We start from the raw sequence: 23,464 nt of genomic DNA, 5'->3' as shown, positions 1-23,464 counted from the left end.
AGCATTCTCGGTCCAGTTTGTGTACAAGAATCTTTTTTAGGTAACATGTCCCTTTTCTGAGGGTTAATTTAATTAAAACTGAATGATATCCCTAAATCCACTTAATCAGGCACACTAAAATATAATGCATAGACACAGAAAAGTGAACTAATAGATCAGATACACTCTTATCTCTTCTGTGCCTGGTGAATTCCCACTCTTCCTTAAAGATGCCTCAAATACTATACTCTATGTAAAACTTATTGTCTAACTCATTTTTTTTAGATAATAAGAAATAGAAGATAGAATATTTTATTCCCACACTCAATGGCACATGTGTATGCTGGTAGGTTACTGACATAATGAGATATGTAATGTATTTAGTAAGATTTAAAAGTACTTACCCCATTTTTAGCATAGGATATTTGTTTTTGTGTAATATGAGTTTTCTTATTTTCCCAGCATCCCTGCTGGTATTCCTTAATTTTGGTGTTGTTGTTATTTATATGTTCCACAGAAATTGCTAGAAACAGTTTCTATAGAAAAGGAAATGGGATTTTTTTTATTTCTATCTTTTCTTACAGAATTGCTCACCAGTTATTCTACCCTTTAGCATCCTATGAATATTTTTACACCATTTCCTTAACTTGGTGTGTCCTTCCCTCATTATTGCCTCCATTTCCAGCCATTGAACTTAAACCAGTACTTCAAAAACCTAGCTGAAATGCCTCTTTTTCCATTAAGCCTTTCTTGACATGTCTGTGAAGTTAGAAATTATCTTTTGGACCTCTTCTAGGCAGAATAATTTCTATATTTATGTATGTGTGTGTATATATATATACATACATATATATATATATATACACACACATCCCATATGCCATTGTATGATCCAAAACAAATAAATTCAAAATATATTTATTTCTGTACAATAATTCCTTAAAATAGAAAAAATAATGTTTACAAAAATAAGACTTATAGGATTTTCCTGTTAAATAATTTTCTCCCAGAAATTTGCACAAAATAACTAACTTACAGTATAATAAGTAAATATTAAATATTTTAAGAAAGATGAGTTTTCTCCATACTGATTTATTTCTCACATGGTTATTAACATCCAGAAACATTAGTCCTCAAAATCAGAAGAGCAGCTTTTTCAGATTTCTTTAATGCATTTCTTTGAAAAGATCTGCTTTTCTAGATGCATCAGTTATTTCATGGTCTGCAAGAGCTGGCATAATAGATTTCATTGAAGAAATAAATTTGTGATTTGAAAAGGAAGTGAGATAGCCCTTTGACAAGAGCAAATGGTAACAAATGGACCAAGACAATGCTTCCATTGTACTGTGAAATGTAAAAAGACCTTGAGAAAGCACAGTAATACCAAGGGGAGTATGGAAAGTAGGGGAGGAGGATAAAAAGTGTGATGTTAGGAAAAAACGTAGATAAGGTACCCAAAAATGAAAGAACGTAGATGGGTTGCTTGCCACTAATGGAGGGAGGGACTTACCCATAATGGTGCCCCTTTAAGCATAAGGTCTTCTAGTTAAAATGGATCATAAAAATTTTCTTGATTCAGTTCACTCTTTTAAGCAGAATTATGCTACTAATAAGTTTCTTTTTTCCTGAAATTTTAAATAATGATTGTTGAGAGGGTTTATTTTTTTGTTTTTACTTTTTTGATCAATTTTTAAGGGATCCTTCACAGACTTTTAATTTCTATTCACTACAACTTCCAATTAATATTGTTCACTCTTCATGTTGGTGTACATTTTTGCAGAAGGCGTTTTATCTCCCAGCGCTGTTCTCTAGAATTTTTAGAAGACATAGTGGAATATGCCACTGTACAAAGGTACTCTTTCAAAGCAGCATTAATCTTGTTGCATGCATTCCTTTTCCCCCCTGCTACCCTTGTCCGAGAAAAGTGACGGAGGTCCTGCATGCTGGTGCTGCCATCTGATCATACAAGCCCTAATGAAGAGTCTAGGAGGTGGGGAGTAATTTATTTATTTTTTTTCCTTTTCAATTACAGAACCAAACACATATCTGGATCACCAAGACATAAAGGCTTGAAGAAGACTCATTTTATTAAGAATATGAGACAGTATGACACAAAAAATAGCAGGTAACCTTTAGCTGTTTTTATTATTTTAACATAGGACCATAATATTCTCTATATGGTCTGTGTTTCTTTTATTATTATATATACACAGATGGAATACCTGTCTGCTCATAATCACAAAACTAATAAAACAGGTTAATATATGGAGATTTTCAAAATACTGAATGTGTGGTTTGGGGCAGGAGGCTTCATTTATAATAGTAGAATCTTATAATTTTAGAAATTACTCAAATTGACTTGTAACTCATATCTTCAAGTGACATTCCTAAAATACCATCCAGATTTAAGAAGCACATCCTATTACTTGTAGGATCTAAATATAAGAATCTGTTTGAAATTTAAAGACTTTCATAGCCTGGCTTTAACCTCCTTTTTAATTATTGTTGTTCACTTGTTTCAAGTGGTGTCTAATTTCTGATCTCATTTGGGGTTTTCTTGGCAAAGATTCTGGAGTGGTTTGCTGTTTCCTTCTCCAGTTCATTTTCCAGATGGAAACTGTAGCAAATGCTTAAGTGACTTGCCCAGAGTCCCACAACTAGTAAGTATCTGAGATAGATTTGAACTCAGGTCTTCCTGACTCCAACGTTTTATCTATTGGAAAACCTAACTGTCCTCTTAGCCTCCTTATTTCACACTACTTCTATTCATGCATTTTGTGGTCCAGCCAAACTTTTCTTCTTACTGTCCTGACACACAACCATCTATCTGTTATCTCTGTGTCTGAATGAATGAATCAATCGGTTGCTTAATCAATAAACATTAATTAAGTTACAGATACTGTGTGTTAGGCCCTTGGGATACAGACACCAATAACATACCATCTCTTCCCTCAAGGATCTCATTCCATCAGAATGAGCAGCACACATACATCTAGGTAGCATAGTGAAATGTGTTGGACTTAAAATCAGAAGGATCTGAGTTCAGACACTTAATAGCTGTTCAGATATGGGCAAGTTATTTAACTTTTCTGCACCTCAGTTTCCACATCTGTAATTGGGAGGTCACACCCATCAGAGTGGCAAAGATAACCAAAAAAGGGCAATGAGAAATGAGAGGGGCTGTGAGAAAACAAGAATTATACCTGACAAGTTGCTAAAGAGTATATTTTTCCCTTTGAAGCTATTGCAGCACTAATCTTATACCCAAAAGAGATCAAAGCAAGAGGAAAAGGTCCAATATATACAAATAGATTTAAAATATCTCTCTTTGTGGTGGGAAAAAATCAAGTAAATTAAAAGGATGTCCAACAGTTAAGAAACTGTAGAATAAGTTGTATCATATTAATGTGATAGGTTAATATTATGCTGTTATTGGAAATAGATGATTACAAAAAGTATTGGAAAGACCTCCATAAAATGATGCAGAATGAAATGAGCAAACAAAACATTTATACTAAAATATTAATTTTTATAAAAATGAATAATTTTAGCACATTTATAAACTAATGAATAAAATTAGGAGATTCAAGAAAACAATTTATACAACAATGTGAAAAGAAATAACTTTGAAAGCTATAAACTGAGCAATGTAATAATAATCATTTATGATTTCAGAAGACAGATGATGAAATATGCTTTTAATTACAACAAAGTGATGGATTGTTGCTTAACTATAGATATGTGTTATAAGAAATTTGCTTTTTTTTTCTTTTTTGGTGGAGTATGGGCATGGGAGAGGGGAAAAAAGATTTCTGTCCTTTTAAAAAAAAGTAAGAGAAATGGAGGCAGGAAGGTGGGTTCTAGCAAGCAACTATGTGGCAGAGTAACAGTTCTGAAAGTCAGGAAGACTCATCTTCCTGAGAGTAAATCTGGCCTCATGCACTTAATAGCTATGAGACCCTAGCAAGTCACTTAACTCTCTCTCTGCCTCAGCTTCCTCATAGGAAAGAGCAAACCACTCCAATATCTTTGCCAAGAAAACCCCAAATGGGAATACAAAGAGTTGGACATGACTAAAAAATGACTGAAGAGGAGGGTACTACTGATGTGAAATATTACATGAACTTTCAATAAGTTTACTGTATTAGTAATTTTATTTAACTGTTATACTTCATTATAAGACATTTCTCATGAAATAATCTATAAATGTAATAATAAAAACAAAACATCAAGAAAACAGATAAAGATGGGCAATAATTAACACCCACCTCACTGAGTTATGAGAATCAAATGAAAAAACATATAAAATGCTTTGTAAACTTAAAGAATATATAAACACTAGCTGTTGTTGTCCTGAATTGGTACAAAATATATACAAAATAATTCCAAAGGAAAGACCTTATTTGCCTAAGGCAGCAGGAAAGGAAGGCTTCATGTGAAATGAATAAGTTCTGTGCAGACAGAACAGATATAATTTGACTGCATCTTTTAAAAATACATCTATTCAGAAATACTCATTCTTTGCTGGGTCAACTTTTTTTCCCCTTTCCTCCCCATATTATTACTAATATTTTGCATACATACATGCACACACACACACACACACACACACACACACACACAGAAGTGCTCATTTTAAAACATTTACATGTCATTCCCTAGAATTTTTGGTGATAATTTAGAAAATTTGATAACAATATTTTAGTAAACATTTAAAAGAGAAGTTAAAATAAAAATAGAGTATATATATATATATATATATATATATATATATGTTAGTACTTGAAACAGATTTTTTTAGAATGTAAAACTTGCAGAACTCTGAGAAGAAGAGATTATTCATGTCAAATATTTCATATTCAGTGTGTTAGTTTTTTGTTTATTTTAATATTTGTTACAAAAGGCAGTGGGTGAGATTTTTTCAAAATTGATATAAAAATAAAAGACATCAGTAGAACTTCAAAAAAGAAATGCTGGCTTAGTTTTAATTAGAAATTAGAATTTATGATAAAGAAAAGATGAAATTAATTTTACTAGTTTCCCAGATAAATTAATTCTGACTCTTTTCACTTATTCTGAATTATTTGTGATATGGTTCATATTCACATATTATGTACCAAGTTGGATTTTTAAAAATAATTTTTTTCAGTTTTCACACATCCCACTCTCTGCCACATGCCTTAAGAAAAGGGAAGAGCCCAGGTATCATATATACATAATCAAACAAAACAAATTGACCTCATCCGAAAACACATTTCTCATTCTGCGTGTTAATCCATCTGTTTTATTAATGGGACCACTGAGTCAAAGAGCAGTAATTTTGGAGGGGGCATAATTCCAAACTGTTTAGAATGGTTTGGGCCAGTTCACAGTTCCAACAGCCCCTCCAATATGTCATTTTCTTTTTTTGTCTATTTTGCCAGTCCAATTGGTTAGAAGTGGAATTCAGAATCGCTTTAATTTGTGTTTCTTTAATAATTAATGATTTGGAACAATTTTTTTCATATCACTATAGATAACCTAGGAACTTGAAAACTTCATAATCTTTAGAACATTTATCAATTGAAGACTGGATTATTCTTATAATTTTATTTTCCACCAAGATGAATGAAGTGCTGATTCACATTTGCTTAATCCTTCAAGATCCGAGATTCAGAGCTAGAAAAGATCTTAAGAATCATAGTCTTGGGGGATTTTTTTGATAAGGCAGTGGGGTTAAGTGACTTGCCCAAGGCCACACAGCTAGGTAATTAAGTGTCTGTGGCCGGATTTGAACTCAGGTCCTACTGACTCCAGGGCTGGTGCTCTATCCACTGTGCCACCTAGATGCCCCTAAGAATCATAGAAGCTTAACCTCTTAATTTAACGATGAGGAAACTAAAGCCCGGGGTTGATGACCCCAGTATGACTGGTCAGTAGTCAGTGACATAGCTGGCTTTGAACTTAATTCCAAATTCAGTCCTCCTACTACATTGCCAGTTTGCTTTATGTGACCAAGGAACTGTTCTTGTGAGGCTGAAAGTATAAAGTGGATCTCACTACTTTAGGCCTCCAGAGGAAAAAGTTTTTTGGGTTTTTTTAAAGTGATATTTTGGGGCAATTAGGTGGTACAGTGGATAGAGCACCGGTCCTGGAGTCAGGTGTACCTGAATTCAAATGCGACCTCAGACACTTAATAATTACCTAGCCGTGTGGCCTTTGGGCAAGCCACTTAATCCCATTGACTTGCAAAAACTAAAAAAAAAAAAAAAGTAATATTTTTATTCAGAAATCTTTTGTTAACCAGTTACTGTCTATCATGTACCTTCTTCAGTTTCACTAATAGTGAGGATAGGAAGGGAGGGAGGGAGGGGGTATTAAAAACCTGGGTCACAGGAAGAAAATTTTAGCCTTAGGATCTTGTGACTCTTGCCATTAAGGATTTTACTCCATTAATTAGATTATTAGCCTATCTAGTCTTGCTTTTTGTTTTGGACAAGAACTAACTTTTCATGAACAAAAATCAAAATAAGCAGGAAAACATTTTTAAACCTTTCTCTGGAGATTTACTTACAAAAAGTAGAGACAGTCTCAGCACTCATGGAGCTTACATTCTAAGGGCAGAGGCAACACAAAAAGGGAAGTGAGATTCTAGAGGAATAGCAGGGTTAATTTGATCTTGGTTCCAGAATGGGGAGGGGGAAAAGAAAGAATAATTTTGAGGAAGAAGACTATAGATCATGGAGATGACCAGAGTTGGAGAGTAAATTTAGCATGACTCGAGTTTTTCCTCAAATTAGGAGTCACCAATGGAAACAGTTACCATCTGGAGAGCAAGATTCCAGGGCAAAATTGTCTCCAGGAAAGGAAGGTTGCTGGCAAAGCTATGGAGATGGTCAAAGTCAAGAATAACCTTATCTAGCTATCTTTTCAATATGAACATGGAGACTTTTCCCAGAATCCACTTGCTACTTAGCCATACATGTTGCAGCATGTGTAATTCAGTCATCCGAGATCAGTCCAGTGGATTAGATACTGACATAATTATCACCATTATAATGTAATTTGTTGTGGGTAGAGAAAGGGAGACACTTAGCACTGGTTGTTCAATTCCCCACCAATGATCTTAAGCCTTCAATAAACAAAAGAAATTCACTACTTGAAGAAAAACCTCTAAGTTTTCAACAGGTTCCCAACTTCAGACCTTATGCTTGAGGTAGTTCACAGTATTACCACTGATAATAACTTTTTCGGTTCACTGACTTGAGTTTCTCATTGAGGGAAGACTGAGAAAGTTTTCCATCTTCTGAATTTCTTAAGAATTAAATATATGCTTGATTCTTTAGATAAAAGGAAATATTTAAGCCAATGCCTAAGCACATAGTATGTAATTGAGAGGAAGTATGGTATAGTAGAAAAAATACTGATATAGTAGAAAGAGCAGCCTAGTTTAAAAGGCTTCTGATACTTATTAACTATGTGATCTTGGGCATATGTGATTTCTCTTAACTTCAATAGTTATTATGAGGACCAAAGAGATAATGTATTGTTTTTTTACAAACATCAAAGTATTTTATATATGTGTGTATGTGTGTGTATATAAAATCAGTAGTTTTATTAATATATTTGTTGAGATGATTTGAAACAAACAAGTAAATTGAATTATGTACAATATTTATGAGTATGGGGGCGGCTAGGTGGTGCAGTAGATAAAGCACCAGCCCTGGAGTCAGGAGTACCTGGGTTCAAATCTGGTCTCAGACACTTAATAATTACCTAGCTGTGTGGCCTTGGACAAGCCACTTAACCCCGTTTGCCTTGCAAAAACCTAAAAAAATATATATTTATGAGTATGTTTAGCTTGTTTCTAATATTATCATTTGTTTTCCCCATCGCATTTCAGGATAGTTCTGATTTGTGCTAAAAGGTCCTTGTGTGCAGCATTTTCTATTTTGCCTTATGGAGAAAGCCTTCGGATCAAGTAAGTAGTGATCTTAATTGTATAAATCCAACAAGTTTCCCCACAAACATAGTATGTAATTTATAATTTGCTTAACTTTACTTCAGAATATTGGGGAAGCTAGGTAGTATGGTGGATAGAACAAAGGGCCTGGAGTCAGAAAGACTCTTGAGTTCAAATCTGGTTTCAGACATTCACAAGCTGTGTGACCCTAGGCAAGTCACTTAACACCATTTGCCAGTTTTTTCATCTTTAAAATGAGCTCGAAAAGGAAATGGCAAAACCACTGCTATACCTTTGCCATGAAAACCCCAAATGGGGCATGAAGAGTCAACCACAATTGAACAAAAATGTGTACTGTGTACTCTTCCATATCATTTAAGTGAGACAGCAAAGTGGTGCCATGGATAGAGCACTGGCCTTGGAGTCTGGAGGACAGAAGTTCAAATCAGCCTCAGACACCTGATTCTTACTGTGTGACCTTGGGCCAGTCACATAATCCTGATTGCCTCTCCTCCAGGGCATCTCCAGTTGTCCTGTTTCATATCTGGCCATTGAACCCCAGATGACTCTGGAAGAGAAAGTGAAGCTTGTAACTTAGCTCCCCACTCAAATCCAAATCATGTGCTTGACATGGCCTTACCTCCCTGATGTCATGGTCTTCTTCGAGAATGAAAGACAAAACATCATCACCATTTAAGTTTCTGTTTTTTCTTTTTTTGGTGTTTGCAAGGCAAACGGGGTTAAGTGGCTTGCCCAAAGCCACACAGCTAGGTAATTATTAAGTGTCTGAGACCGGATTTGAACCCAGGTACTCCTGATTCCAGGGCTGGTGCTCTATCCATTACGCCACCTAGCTGCCCCTACCATTTAAGTTTGAGAATAAGACTGCATTGTACAAGGTGCTGAATGTGAAATTTAAAAACTATCTAGGACAATACAACCCAGTGGAAGTGTATTTCTTAAGAATAGAAAAACAAAGCTCACCTCTCAAACTCACACTTGTTATTATTAATAAAAATTGAACCCCAAAAAGCATTCAGAATTCAGTGAAAGTTCAATCTGATTCAACTTCCTATGAATTAAAATTATTCATGTTTTGCTGGCATTTTGAGTTAATTTTGTGTTGCTTTTTTTTTAACTTTATTTTGGGAATCTTTCATTCATATATATATATATCTTTTATTGTTCCTTCATTTTATGTGGAATACAATTGTGCTCTTTCACATCCTGTTCACTTGATTGTCTTGTACATAATTTATGGAAGGAAACACATGTTTAACAGTAGAAATAGTATTGTGTGCAAATATACTATAAAAATAGCCAATAATAGAAAACCAGTCTTGCCCTAGTGTGGGAAAGCACCAGTTACAGCGGCAGTTTCTAAAGCTTATTGGCTGTGTATTGCTACAACTTGATTTTACCTACAAATTTGCCTATGAAATGTGTACGTTCCTTCAAACAAAGGTAGGTAAAGGTGCTCACTAGATGTTCATTGGTCAGCACATTTTATTTTGAATTATAGAAAATAGTATTTTATAACAGATTGATAGCCATCATGAAAAAAATCAATATTAAATGTTAGGGAATTAACTAAGTATTTGATACTATTTAATCTTTTAAATAGTTTTAACCCAGTTTTATTCTTATAAATATTCAGATTCTACTTCTTTGTATTTTCAATAGTTTATTGATATATAACTGATTTTTTATGGAGAAAGATTAAACAATCTAAACATCTTCATCAGTAATGTTGTTTAAAAAAATGTCACTCCTTTCTCCTCTTCCCTTCTCTCCCAAACCCCCTCCCCTACCTCAATAGTTCATTTACTATAGAAGGAAGGAACTTCGTCTTTTTAGAATATACCATCTTTGATCTAAAAATACTTTTACAGTGACATAAAGATAGAAAGCCAAAAACAGAGGCATCCATCTGGTGGGGTTTCAGTGTCTTCTGAGATGGTCTTTGTGTTGGAAGGAGTTGAACTTGGTGCTGATGGAAAGGTAAGAGAATAGTCTTCAGATTTTCACATTAACTAAAGCTAATTAATATCTAAGTATTTTTAAAGTCAGAATTTTTAAGAATGCTGAAGGAGCTAAACATGTAAACTTGTATTTAAAAAATATATTTTTGAGTATATAAATTTAAATTAATTGAAAGGTAAATAGAAAAAGCTTATGGAAAATAGATTTTATATATTATGTTACCATTTATACTTCTGATTTTATTTTTCTAAATTAGCTGAAATTTAAGCTAGCTACTTTAACATAAATGAAAATGGCATATTAGCATATTGTCTCTTATTTGAAAAAATGTGTCTTAAATCTCTTATATTACACAGCACTAATCCTTTTCAGTTTGATTATATTATATGATGCCTTCAAGGAGGATAGTTGAAGGCATGAATGTTGAAAAGATAGTTCAGTGGGCAAGATAGAATATTGCAGATTATCAAAATAGTGGTATCCTATATAAACACATACTCTTAGGATGAAGGAATGAACTTTATTCATATGCTGATTTTAGGATCAATCTAGCCTACTAATGGGAGTAAAAGGAAATAAATTTAGAGTTGAAAAGAGTCTATGAACATGATTCTTTCTCATTCTGAATAAGCAGTTGGGAAGGGGTTCGTTTTTGTATTCAATATTTAGTAAAGCCTCCAGAATCTTGGCTTGGGGGAGCTGTTTGTTTTTGGTCTAATTCAGCCAAAGGAAGAAAAGTAATATTGAACAATGTGGACTTGTTTTTCAGGTAGTATCTTATGCAAAATTTTTGTATCCTACAAATGCCCTTGTCACACATAAGAGTGAAACTCACACTGCAGCATCTCAGCCTCGATCCAGTGTTCCTCGGACTTTGCCCGGGTCAAGATACAAATCTGCACCAACTAAATCTGTGCCATCGGGTGCAGAATTAGGTGAGAAGTTTTATATCATAAGATTTTCTTTAATCTTAATCTTTAATTCTTTTCTTAATCTTTAATTTTCTTAATTAATGTACAAGGACTCACTTAAGAACTTATGTGTCCAGAACTGAGATAACAAAAACAAAAGCAATATCTGCTCTCAGAGCATTTACATTCTATCAGGAGAAATACGTATACACTCAAATTGATATATAGGAAATAATTTCTGACAGGGAGGAAATAACAGTTGGAAGGAATAAGGAAAAGTCTCATAGTGGCACTTCAGTTGAGCTTTGAAAGAATCAAGAGTTCTAAGGGAGAAGTGAGCAGCCTGGGCAAAGGTACCAAGGAGGGAAACAGGATCATGTTTGAGGGATAGCAAGAAAAGCCCATTTAGCCAAATTCTTGAATGGAAAAAGGAAGGCACTGTGTAATAAACATGGAAAGGAAGGCTGTGACTCCATTGTGAAGGACTTTAAATGGAAAACAGAAGAGCTTGTGTTTGATCCTAGAAGCTACAAGAGTACCCCTAGAGCTTTTTGAGCATGACACGGTCATCAGATCTATACTTTCAGAATATCATTTTAGCACATGGATTGAAGAGGAAAAAGACTGAAAAAAGTAAAGGGAATCTAATAGAGTATATTTTCTACTTAGATTTAGCAGGCCAGCAATAATGACCCAACTAGTAGCTAAAATTAAGCCAATTTAAAACTAGTGTTAATATGCAGGGACACAGACTCAGAAAGAATACTGGAAGAAATGGAGAAAGCAGATTCATAAAGGCTTAAGAGAAACTAAAGTTGGCCAAGAATAAATTTTTTTAAATCAAATGTGGGATAATTATCTTAGAATTTTTAGTAAACTTGCAGGTACACAACAACACATTTATTGTTTTTAGTATTTGAATTTAGGACTAAATTTACCTCAGAGTATTTCATTCCATCTTAAATCTCACAAAAGGACAACCCACTTTAAAAATTACCCATTTGTTGAGAGTGCTGCTTCACCAAGTAGCTTCAGTGACATAATGCATTTTATAGTTGTATAGTTTTGTTAACACTCATTTTTGACAAAATTTAACTTCTATCAACAAAAAGAAAAATAGAATAAGCAAAAACAAAACTGAAAGCTAATAAAAAATATTCAAAAAGGAAATGTGAATGTTTTATGTGTATGTTCATATACTGATTCTCCAATTTGCATTAATTATCATCTTAAGTGCAGCATTTATTGTAACAAATGTTTGAGAATTTCATTAGTAGAAACTATGGCTGCCATTTTTACTTTACAGGGAAAAAATGTGCAAATTCAATTTTAGGTAGAAAAACAATTTCCATCCCAAACTAACACACATATGCATTTATGTCCACCTGCTGGAAACACACATCCCATTTCAGAGGGATGAAGTTCTAGTTGACAATGAAAGAGCCCAAACAACTATGTTCAATAAAAGCTTGATAGAGGATAAATTGGAAATAAAACTCCACAGAGAAAAGCACTGGAATTAAGAGAGATCAGGAAAAGATTTCTACAAAGCATTAAATTTTAACTGGGACTTTTTGGAAGCTTTGAAACAATAGTAAAGAAGGGGAGCATATTTGGTGCATGGAGAACAGCCAGTGAAAATGCAAGGGTTCAGGAGATGGAATGTTTTATTTAAGAAACAACAGCTTCAAGAAAGCCAGTGCTACTAGGTCAAAGAGTAGGGAAGGAGTGGAGAATTGGGAAAATGTAAAAAATTGCCAGAGCATTTTGTATTTGATCCTGGAGAAGATAGAGAGCCACTGGAGTATGAGTGTAGAGGGATGATGGCAGGAGCAAACTTCACTTTAGAAAGATCCCTTATGCCATAAAGACCAACTAGCAGGCTGTTAGGGTAGTCTCAGGTCTGAGGTCATGAGGATCTGAGCCAGAGGAGAGACAGTGTCAGAGGAGAAAAAGGGATAAATGGGCAATATGGTACAAAGAGATGACAGGCCTTAGCAACACATAGAATAACTAAGAGAAAGTAAAGGAAGGAATTCTGACACCTAGAGTGAAAGCTTAAGGTGAATGGAAGGATGACAGTATCCTCAACATTAGAAGAATTTGAGGGTAGAGATAATGACTTTTTTATACATGTTAAGGTCAGCAGAGAATTTAAAGCTGGATAGATTTAAGAATTATCAGCACAGAAATGGTCATTGAATCCATGAGAGGAGATGAAATCACCAAATCAAATAGTATAAAGGGAGAAGAGAAGAGAGCCCATAAGAGAGCCCTGCAGACACCCATTTGCAAGCAAGTGTTTCTTGGAAGAAGATTTGGCAAAGAAGACTGAGGAGTGGTCAGATAAACAGTATGCAAAGCAGGAGAGAATGATGTCATGAAAACCTAGAGAGAATGTGGTATTAAGGAAAAGCAAGTGATTGACAATGGAAAAGACTGTAGAGAGGTCAGGAAACATGAAGATTGAGAAAAGGCTATGAGATTTGACAATTAAGATGATTAATATTAATGTAGATATTATTAATAGATGTAAAGAAAGCAGTTTTGGTTAAATAATGAGATCAGAAGCTAGACTGTATAAAGTTAAGAAAAGTATAAGAGGAAAGGTAGTGGAGGCCCCAATTGTAAATGGCATCAAGAAGTTTAATCATAGAAGGAAGAAGAGATATGGGACAATAACTGATGGGGATAGATGGAACAAGGGAGGATTTTTGAGGGAGAGACATTAGCAAATTTGTAGGCAGTAGGGAAGCAGCCAGTAGACAGGAAGAGAGTGAAGATAAGTGAAAGAATAGGTATGACAGAGGAGGCAATCTGTTGACAAGATGGAACAGAGTATCACTTGTACAGGTTAGCCTTGGCAGAGACAAGGCTTTAAAGGAAGGGATGATAGTAAAACATATCTGAGTGATGTGAGATGAGAAGGAAATAAGATGAAATTCTCAAGTGAATGGCCTCAGTAGATACACTTTTGCTTTTCCTGTCCTCAGTAGAAGTAGGAACCAGTAAATCTGATATCCTTTCCTGTTCCTTATAAACAACTTTTCTTTTATCATCATATTAATATTGTTATTATTATCATTAGTATGACTTATATAGCAACTTAAGGTTTACAAATCCTTTCACATTATCTTATGTGATCTTAAAAACAACCTGTGAGGTAGCATATTTTGTAAATGAGAAACTGAACAGACAGAAGTTGAGATTTATCCAAGGTCACCCAGATGCTAAGTATCTAAAGCAGTATTTCAACTTAGGTCTTCCTTATTTCAAGTCTAGTACTCTATCCACTTGTATGTACTATCTTGTTAGAGATGTGTAAAGGGCAACAAAACACTGAAACTGAAGTCAGTGATTTGGGGGCCAAAAAATAAAATAAAATAAACATTTGCTGGGTGCTTTTTATCTGAGAACAATTTCTGACTAAAATCATATACCTCATGCTATTGTTTGTCTTTCTAGGGAGTGAGACAGGTGATTCAATAGAATATAATCCTAATCTCCTTGATGATCCTCAATGGCCCTGTGGGAAACACAAGCGTGTTCTTATCTTTGCATCATATATGGTAAGAAAACAACAAAGCATACAAAAATTGAATAGGAATACTTTTTCTTTGTCTAACATTTACTAAAGAATTGATTCAGTGGCAGATTGTGTAATCAATCAAGATGCTAGGATGTTCATTTTATTTTTTTAAAAAGTTGCTTAATTTAATTTTGACTGAAAACAACATACAACACTACAGAATGAGATTAGTAAAAAACTTTTGAGCATCTGTGTTTAGGAATATTAGTGGGACATAGATTATGTTACAAAAGACATTTGACAGCAGTGGATTCTAATAGGTCTATATATGAAGAAAAGAATACATTACTCTTTAAAATTGGAAGCAATATTAAGGTTAAATGGTTCATTCTTCTAGGATTAGATCTCTATTACTATTGAGGCCACCACCACCTTCCCAATCATTTAAGTTTCCACATAGGTGTCATCCTTGACTCCTTACTCATCCCTTATATCCACTCATTTGCCAGGGCCTGTCAATTTTACCATGGTAATGTCTCTCATTCTAGACCCTCTTCTCTTCTGACACTGTTATCACCCAGGCCTTCTGTAACCTTATACCTGGATTATTGAAATAACCTGCTGGTCCATCTCCCAGTCTCAAGTGTCTCTCCTCACCCTAGTCCATTCTTCACTCTATTGTCAAATTGATCTTCCTAAATGCAAGTCTGACCTTGTTACACTTCTAACCTCCCCCGCCTATTTGAACAGATATATAATCCTGTTTGATATTCAAAGCCCTTCATAATTTGGCCCCCTCCTACTTTTCCAGGCTTTCCTTTCTTACCTTCACTGTTCTCCACATACACCCTAATGAATAGTCCAGTAATACTGGGCCTCTTTGCTATTCCTTGAACATGACCTCTCCCCACTCCTTGCATTTTCACTGGCCTGTAACCATGATTAAAATTCTTTCCTTCATCCCTGGCTTTCTGGCTTAAATTCCACCTTCTACAAGGCTTTCTCAATCCTCCTTAATGCTTCTGCTTTCTCTGATCTTCATTCATCTTTTTATATCTTGTTTGTACATAGTTGTTTACATATTGTCTCTGTCAGTAGGCTCCTTGAGAACAGGGACTTCTTGTTGTTTTGTTTTTTCCTTTCTTTGAATCCTTAGTGTTCAGAACAGTTTCTGGTACCTTGTAAGCATTCAATAAATGCTTATTGACTAATGGCCACAGATGTTTAAGTTGTATTCATTTTGGATAAATGATTCCTATTTAAAACCTCAGATTAATAGCTTAGCAACTAGAAAAATGCTAAGAAGCTTGTTTCAGAGAAAACAAGATTGATTTTAAGTAACAAAAATTAGTGGAATCCTTGTGCCTTTTCAGCAGTCTGGAAACAGCTAGTCAACCTTTTTTTATTCAATTATGTAACCCCTAAGCAACACAAAACTCGTACATAATTCTATATTCTGTACCCTGCTTCAGTACTTTATTATAAGGTTTTATTCATTTTGTTAAATCTCCCAAAACTGTTTTCTATAAAGAATTTTAAGGTATTGAAAATGGTCCAGATTTATTTGCATAAACCTGGCTGTTAACAAGTATTGGCATTGAAAACAACTCACCAGTGAAATATTTCATTTTGACACTGAAGGCTGAATCTATAATCGTTTTAGCAGGAGGTACCAAAATGGGGTTTGAGGGTAAACTGGTTTTGAAGTAGTGTAATGCTCAAATATGAAAGTGCCTAACACTTTTCTATTTCAGACCACCGTGATAGAATATGTGAAGCCTTCAGACCTTAAAAAGGACATGAATGAAACTTTTAAAGAGAAGTTTCCTCACATCAAGCTTACGTTGAGTAAAATTAGAAGGTAAGAAAAGCATGAGTAAAGCTGGGCAAGCAGTCATCTGAATTTGTGGGAAGGTAATTATCTCCCACTTGTTTCTAAAACTGCTTAGTCTGTAAGACTATTAGGATCCAGGTTGCCTTATGACTAAGAACATGATTTGGTTTTTGTTTACTCACAGCCTAAAACGGGAAATGAGGAATCTCTCTGAAGAATGCAACCTCGAACCAGTTACCGTGTCAATGGCTTATGTTTACTTTGAGAAGCTTGTCTTACAAGGCAAGCTAAACAAACAGAACCGAAAACTGTGTGCTGGTGCTTGTGTGCTCCTTGCAGCAAAGATCAGCAGCGACCTCAGGAAAAATGAAGTCAAGCAACTTATTGATGTAAGTATAAAAGAATTCTGCTTTTTTCATAGAATAGTGTGAAGTATACCAAGACTGTTGACAGTTCCAGCTTTCACTCCTTGTAGTCAGATCATATTGAATGCTTTTTTTTTTTAGGGTTTTTGCAAGGCAAACAGGGTTAAGTGGCTTGCCCAAGGCCACACAGCTAGGTAATTATTAAGTGTCTGAAACCGGATTTGAACCCAGGTACTCCTGATTCCAGGGCCGGTGCTTTATCCACTATACCACCTAGCCGCCCCTATATTGAATGCCTTCTACAAACTTCCTAAACTTCACCTATACCTTCTTGTAACATATTGAGTAGGGTGTAATTTCTAATCTGCACTGCTACAGAAAGATGAGAGGCCATTCAAGATTCACATATAAGGATATAGAATTGTAGGATTCAGAACTAAGGATCAAATATAAACAAAAACTGATTCTATTTTTCCCCATGAAGGAAACTAGACCATGGTCTCACTTAAGCTAACAGATCTTTTTCCTCTTCAACATAAATTAAGGAAGGTGATGATTTGTGCATTGACTAATTGTTCTTCCCAGAATTTGGAAATGTTTGTTATTAATAGAAATATAAAAATACCTTTACATTTAGACATAAAGGCTGAGCTCAATGTATGCTGTGGAAACAATGTAAAGACTAACAGACTGCCTTCTGTGGGGGGTGGGGAAAGGGAATTAAGAATAGGAGAAAAATTTTAAAACTCAGTGAATAAAATCTCTTAGATTTAGACATAAAGGCAATTTTAAAATTTTTGTTTTTGCTTCATACTGAAAAAAAGTGAGTTATAATTGAGCAGTGATAGGGAAAAAATGGATATAACACTCTACCTTATAAATTTTCCTTCTTCAATACAGAAGTTAGAAGAACGATTCCGATTCAATCGAAGAGATCTAATTGGATTTGAATTTACAGTGCTTGTGGCTCTGGAACTAGCCCTTTACCTTCCTGAAAACCAAGTTTTACCTCATTATAGACGGCTCACCCAGCAGTCCTAGCCAAAGCTGTGTTCTCCCAGTTGGCAAGATTTACAGAATGCTTTGCTGCTAGATACTTCCACTTCTCACTGATCTTTTCTGTGCCCTTATTAACATCAAAACTTTCAGTTAGTTAAGATGTGCATTCTTATAGTGGCACAGTTGATTATTTGATGAGTGAAAGGAAAACAGGTTTGTTGGCACAGAAAGGATTATTTCCTTTAGACACTAAAGCACAAGCAATTCGCAATGTAGTTGTCACTGTGGCTGTTCATTCTTGCCTTCAGAAGATGTTATGCTATTGTTCCTTTGAAAGATATTTAACTTTTTTTACTTGTTCATTATTACTTCCATTCCAACATGTCATTCTTCAAATGGTATTTGAAATTTTTCCTGCTTTTTTTTTTATATGAACAAAATGCACACTTTTTTTTTTTAATGTGCCTGAAACTGGTCTGGTACCAGAATCTTTTTTGTTGCATAAGTTATAAATTCTGAGATTATATAGTGTTTTATCCTTACCTGCATTTGCCTTGCATTCAGAAAAGAATTCCATGACTGTGTTAGCATTAACAATGGGATCTGGATTTCTAGAGCTAGAACAACTGGTTCATACATGATGAAATAACTATTTAATCATTAATACACAGATAAAGGGATAGTTGAGATTTTATGTTAAATTTTAGGAAATATCTCATGCAGTCATACCTGATGAAAGCAATTGCAGTCAAGCAATTCTTATGAGCTGCTGCAGAAGTGTATTGACTGGAAGGGTGATTTTACTCTGTCGATTCAAGATGGACTTGGCCACTGTTTGAAGTACCCAAAGCAAAATACCTTTTTGACTACTCTGCATGCAGTTCTCCCAAGTGTCAAGTTAGTTTTTGCAACCAAATTAAGCCAATGAAACAAAATCTAAATTTTTTTATTATATTTTTTTACTCAAATTCTGTTCTTCCAAACATCGTGCCACTGTGATGTTTCTCTTGAAACTGGCATGTTGCATATCCAAAAAGGCATTGGTAAGATTTGAGTACAATGCTTATACTGTCAAAAGTGGGTAGGAAAATGTCACCTAACTCAAGCACTAAACAAATGTTTGGATAAAATTTGCAACACTTGGGTCCTAGAGTAATTACTCGATGATTCTTGGATTTTGTTTCTTCTAAGCAATACTGTGAGAACATTGGTGTTCATTTTGGTTTTTGCAAGAGAACAAAATTATTTTTTGATTAAGAAATTTACTTAAGACCAACTTGAATACCATACCTTGCTCTGGAAGAGAAAGAGGGATAGTTACTCTTAAAAGTACTGTAAACTTTCCTGTCTTGGCTACATTAAATATTGTGCACATGGTATCTGGTTGTGTACATGATTTTGTTAAAGATTTTAATTGCTGCAATTTTCAAATAGTTGATGTGTCTTAATACAGTATATACACCAGTGATGTAAACTGGTCATTCACTTTATGAATTTGTATGTAAAATATGATCAGTATTCAGGTCAGTCTTTATCAGATGTATTTGAAAAACTAACTCGCATGACAAACATGTAGCTGAGTACCATAGTTGAAAAGCATGCTGACATAAACAAGACCTGAAATATTTCATTGTGGCAAAAACTTAATATGTTGACTGTACTGTCTGGAAATCAAATCCAGTCAGGGCCAGAATATCAGCCAATCTTCTTAGTCCTAACAATTTAGGACTCTCATATGCTGTTTGCTTCTGGAAATATTACCCACACATTGTGGTAAATTAACCCAGGTCCCATCAAACCTGTCTCTGAACTCCAGGACTTGCACTCCCTACCTAGTTTTCTCAAACATGTCATTCCAGAATAGTCCATTTACCTAATTTTTTTTTAACCATCAGATTTCTATTTTCTATTAAGGTTGTTTAACCACATATTTACAGGTAATGGAACTAGTTGGACAGTTGCTAGGGGAGGCAAGGGGAGGCAAGGGTTGGGGAACCATTGGCATGCAATATATCATCTTGTCCATCAAAATTGTCCTTTGCCTGATATACTACCCAATATAAAATAGTTTGGGAATTATTTACAGAATGTAGTATATTATGGAAGCTACCAAAAGTTGAACTACGTATGCTATGCTCAAATATCTTTATAGGCCCGTGTTTCAGTTTTGAAATGAGCCAATAACAATTCTATTTCTAGAAGCACCTTAAAACTTTCCCCATGAGGTTGTCCCTTTATCCACTTTACTAAGGTGTGAGAGTCTGAACTTAGGTTACCATCTCAGTTTAGCTGGCCTCAGTAACTGAAATCATATACACCTACTGTGCATGGGGTCTTCTTAAAAATCAGTCATGCCATTGAAAACTTTTCTCAAAGGGGTATTTAGAAAATATATGTACAAGCACTGTAAGGGTCTGATTCCCAAATATTTGCTTTATGGTTTACAATGAATACTTTAGGTACTTTCCTCTAAACATTCTGTATAGCCAAAAGTGAAACTGTTGGCAAATACAGTAATTTAAGTTTAATTGTAAATGTGTGTGTATGTGTTATGTACATATATATATGTAGTTTTAAATTTTAGCTGCCAGATTGGTTTTATAACCTATTTGGTTCAAAAGCGTTGTTATGATAAATGTATCCTTTTTAGTAATATAAAAGCTGCCACTATGTGGTAGTACAGAATTACTGCAACAAAGCCAATATTTAAACCAAAATTAAACCCTAAACCTTTTTATGGGAAAAAAATGTTGGATTATTTGAGTTGTCTGTGCTTAAGTATTTGGGTTTGTGGCCATAAACATGTAGTGCTGCTCTTTCAGCACAACTGCACTAGGTTAATGTAAATTTGTGTAAACTATTTAGTTTCAAATGTCATTGTATGAGTCACTTGTAATTGGTGTTTTCAATAGTAAGATGATGAATTTGTGAAATTGAGATGCTGTGAAATAAAACTTGCTTTTGATACATATGTTATAAGTGTCTGCTTAAAGAATTAAAATGTCTTGTTTTCTCATTTTTTTGACTCTCACAAAGGAAAATATAAAGTGAAGTGATAATTGAGATGTCTAATAAGAAAAAAGTTCTTAATGCTAGTCCCTTTAGTGTTGAATTCAGCAAACTATTAACAAAAATGAATCAATACACATGCTGTTTTTCTGATTTATTAAAACATTCCACAAGATTTCTTCAATTAGAAGTTCCTACAGGGAACAAGAAGAAAAATTATTGAAAACAATGAAACCCTAGCAGGGGGGGAATTGAGAGTATATATCCAAATATGACATATCTACTTACTTTGAAACAATACCATCATTTTTTGCCAGGCGGAGAATAGAGTCATCAGATTCTCCCTTAAATAAAAGATTAAATTAGCTATTTAGGACTTTAAAATCTAAGTCGAATAACTGTAAAGATTATCTTTTCCCAGAAATCTAGTGAGATTATGAAAATATTCAACCTTATAACAAAGTGGGGGACAGCACACTGCTGAGTGCTTTTTACATGTGAAAAGAGGCAGTATGTATCTTTGACTTTTTTAGGGAGAAAAGAATATATTTGGCATGCGCCTTTTGGCTAGAGCTGCAAGGCTCTGTGGTTTTTCAGGTTAAATAGAACAAGATTTAATTTAATGTTATTCAGTCTAAACCATACCTAAAGTGGGAATTTTCTGTAGTCTCCATCATTGTAATCTGCTTAGGTAGCTCCTTAGAAGCTCATTCTCATTTTGACTAATAACTATTAAGCAAATTTCTCTTTTCATCAAGCTAAAATGTGTTTTTATAATTTGTTCTTTGTTTAACCCCTCTTACACATATTAATCCCTTCAAGTAGTTTAAAACAGCTATCTTGTCTACCTAACTCAAGACTGGTAGCTAATGAGCTCTTACCCCTATTTTTTGGCATAATGTAAATAGACAAAATGCCCATAGACCCCACTGGTCATATTCATGTTACAATTCTCAAACCTTACTTACTTTACATTTTCTCATGTTCTTGCTAATGCTGTTCTCAAATCTGTCACCTATGTAACAGAAAAACTACTCACCATTCTACGAATTGCTCCACAAATTGCATATGTTTTAAACTGGCCATTGAATCTGCCGGTGACCTTGTCAACCTAAAAGATAAAAATCATGATTTACTTTTCAATTAGAACAAATTTCTATTTTAATAACTTATGGGGGGGTTCACTTAATATCTGGAAATAGTATACCCAACCATTGCAGGATCCTGACTTAGTATTAGGATATTATTGCCGGGACAAAGCAATAATATTCAACATCATACTACACCTCAGCTGAAATATCCCTTCAGAGCTTTATTCAATTTCTTATGGAGGCTTAACCTCCCTATCATTTAAACTTTTGCTAAATGGTGGGAGGTGCCATCACCAATATTCCTGGGGTTTTTAGGCTACAGCCCATCTCCATACACTCGTCCCCAAAACGACAAATAATTTCCAAATTTTCTGCCTCATCAACCGCCCTCTGCAATCTAGTTCTCAACATGTGTCAGGAGATTCAAGACCTCAAACTTCAGGCCCGACATCGAAGGGCTGAGGAGCCAGCAGACTCGGGTTCTGGCATCACGACCCCTCCTTGGGAGTCTCCAGTCGCCCCTGGGCGCTGCTTCCTCCGGGGGACCTGGTCAGCGGCGCCGCGGCTGCGCCTCCGGCCGGCCCCGCCCCGCCCCGCCGCGCCGCGTGCTCACCTCGGCCACGTTCATCTGGATGGACGCGTGGTCCTTGGCCCCGATGATCCTGTTGCTGGCAGAGCTGCGGGGAGAAGGCGGCGGTCAGGGGCCCTCGGGGCGGGGGTCCGGGGGGGGAGGGGGAGGGGAAGGGGGGGCCGCGCTCCCTCAGGGCGGGGACGGGGCCCGGGCGCGGCCCTCCCTGGCTCACCATTTCCGCGGCACGTAAAGGTCCACGAACTCGCCGGCGTCGTTCTGCATGTCGGGAGCCGAGGGGCCTGAGGGGGCGAAGATCGCAGTGAGCAGAGGGCGGCCTCCCGGCCGGCCGGCTCCGGGGCCCGGGGGCTCGGGGGCTCGGGGGCCCGGGCCGGCGGCTGAATCCCACCCCGGGCCCTGGGGCCGGCCCGGGACTCAGAGGGGACGGCGGGGGAGGGGCGGGCAGAGAAACCTCACCGAGTGCAGGCGCGGCGGCGGCGGAAGAGGGAAAGGAGGCGGCCGGGAGCCCGCGGCGGATAAGAGGGGCCGGAGGCGGGGCCGCGGGAAGCACTTCCGGGGCGCGGCGCGGCGGGGCACCGAGTCTGCGCGCGGAGCCCGCGCGGCTCCCCTCGCCCCGCCCACCTTCGCTTCCCCCAGGCGGCCCTGGAGCCCTGCGTCCTCTGTTTCCCGCGCCCCGCTGCCCGTCTCTTGCTTTTCCCGCTGAATTGCTCCCCGTGTCCTCTAGACGGCTTCTGCCGGCGACCCTGCTGGCCCCCCGCTTTGTACCCGTCTGGCGCAGGTCCCGAGGCCGTGCTCCCCCATTCTGCCCATGGGTGGAGCGTCCCCCAGCGCCCTCCGACCCGCACCCGCGGCCGCCCCCCGTGCGCGAACGGCATTCACACTGCCCGAAACCGAGGTCATGCCTTGGCTGTGCGTTACCGCGGCTGTCCCCGCTGAATTCCTCGCAGTGGCCCCCACATGGCAAAGCCCCTTGGTGTACGCGCTCACCAGCTGCCGTGAGCTGCCCACGGCGCGTGTGGTGCCCCGGAGGAGCGGGCTGCAGCTAGGGCGAGACCCGGGCTCCAATCCTCACGCTGCACTTGGCACCGGGGCCACACCGGACTCGTCGGTTTACTTCTCGGTCTCCAACAACTGCAAACTGAAAGTTGGAAAGCCTTCATAGAGATTAGCGAATCCAACCTCTTCGTTTTACAATTATGAAAACAGCCAAGATTATTTATTACTTGACTAAAA

The 23,464-nt window shown here is 36.7% G+C and overlaps 2 protein-coding genes across 3 annotated transcripts in view; one reads left to right on the top strand and one right to left on the bottom strand.

Annotated features, from left to right (window-relative positions):
* CABLES2 (Cdk5 and Abl enzyme substrate 2) overlaps nucleotides 1-20,532 on the top strand; it is a 41,378-nt gene extending 20,846 nt beyond the window's left edge. The window contains exons 2-10 of one of the 2 annotated variants that reach the window (XM_074210418.1): nucleotides 1,760-1,831; nucleotides 2,012-2,104; nucleotides 7,862-7,939; nucleotides 9,814-9,922; nucleotides 10,674-10,839; nucleotides 14,281-14,384; nucleotides 16,099-16,205; nucleotides 16,363-16,567; nucleotides 17,444-20,532. In XM_074210418.1, coding sequence (XP_074066519.1) covers nucleotides 1,760-1,831; nucleotides 2,012-2,104; nucleotides 7,862-7,939; nucleotides 9,814-9,922; nucleotides 10,674-10,839; nucleotides 14,281-14,384; nucleotides 16,099-16,205; nucleotides 16,363-16,567; nucleotides 17,444-17,584 — 1,075 coding nt within the window. In that variant the 3' untranslated portion in view covers nucleotides 17,585-20,532. The remainder of the gene's footprint in view (nucleotides 1-1,759; nucleotides 1,832-2,011; nucleotides 2,105-7,861; nucleotides 7,940-9,813; nucleotides 9,923-10,673; nucleotides 10,840-14,280; nucleotides 14,385-16,098; nucleotides 16,206-16,362; nucleotides 16,568-17,443) is intronic. The other variant, XM_074210417.1, reaches the window with a different exon arrangement.
* A 108-nt stretch (nucleotides 20,533-20,640) lies between these two features.
* On the bottom strand, nucleotides 20,641-22,781 carry RPS21 (ribosomal protein S21). The gene is made up of 6 exons (XM_074210419.1): nucleotides 22,688-22,781; nucleotides 22,446-22,512; nucleotides 22,256-22,319; nucleotides 21,591-21,662; nucleotides 20,840-20,895; nucleotides 20,641-20,745 (listed from the first exon to the last, which is right to left on the bottom strand). Exons 2-6 carry the CDS (start codon nucleotides 22,493-22,495, stop codon nucleotides 20,736-20,738), a joined length of 252 nt encoding a protein of 83 aa, XP_074066520.1. The 5' UTR covers nucleotides 22,496-22,512; nucleotides 22,688-22,781; the 3' UTR covers nucleotides 20,641-20,735.
* Nucleotides 22,782-23,464: the final 683 nt, after the last annotated feature.

The sequence above is a fragment of the Macrotis lagotis genome, chromosome 1, assembly GCF_037893015.1.
Source record: "Macrotis lagotis isolate mMagLag1 chromosome 1, bilby.v1.9.chrom.fasta, whole genome shotgun sequence".
Lineage (NCBI taxonomy): Eukaryota > Metazoa > Chordata > Mammalia > Peramelemorphia > Peramelidae > Macrotis > Macrotis lagotis.
Note: the sequence above shows the minus strand (reverse complement) of the source record. Positions and strands in the feature narration are given on the sequence as shown.

Excerpts from the sequence above, each read along its gene's own strand:
- RPS21 (XM_074210419.1), bottom strand. The coding sequence starts at position 22,495 with ATGCAGAACGACGCCGGCGAGTTCGTGGACCTTTACGTGCCGCGGAAA. Across the intron at positions 22,320-22,445 it reads CTTTACGTGCCGCGGAAATG|CTCTGCCAGCAACAGGATCA; the intron begins GTGAGCCAGGGA and ends TTCTCCCCGCAG. Across the intron at positions 21,663-22,255 it reads TCCAGATGAACGTGGCCGAG|GTTGACAAGGTCACCGGCAG; the intron begins GTGAGCACGCGG and ends TTTATCTTTTAG.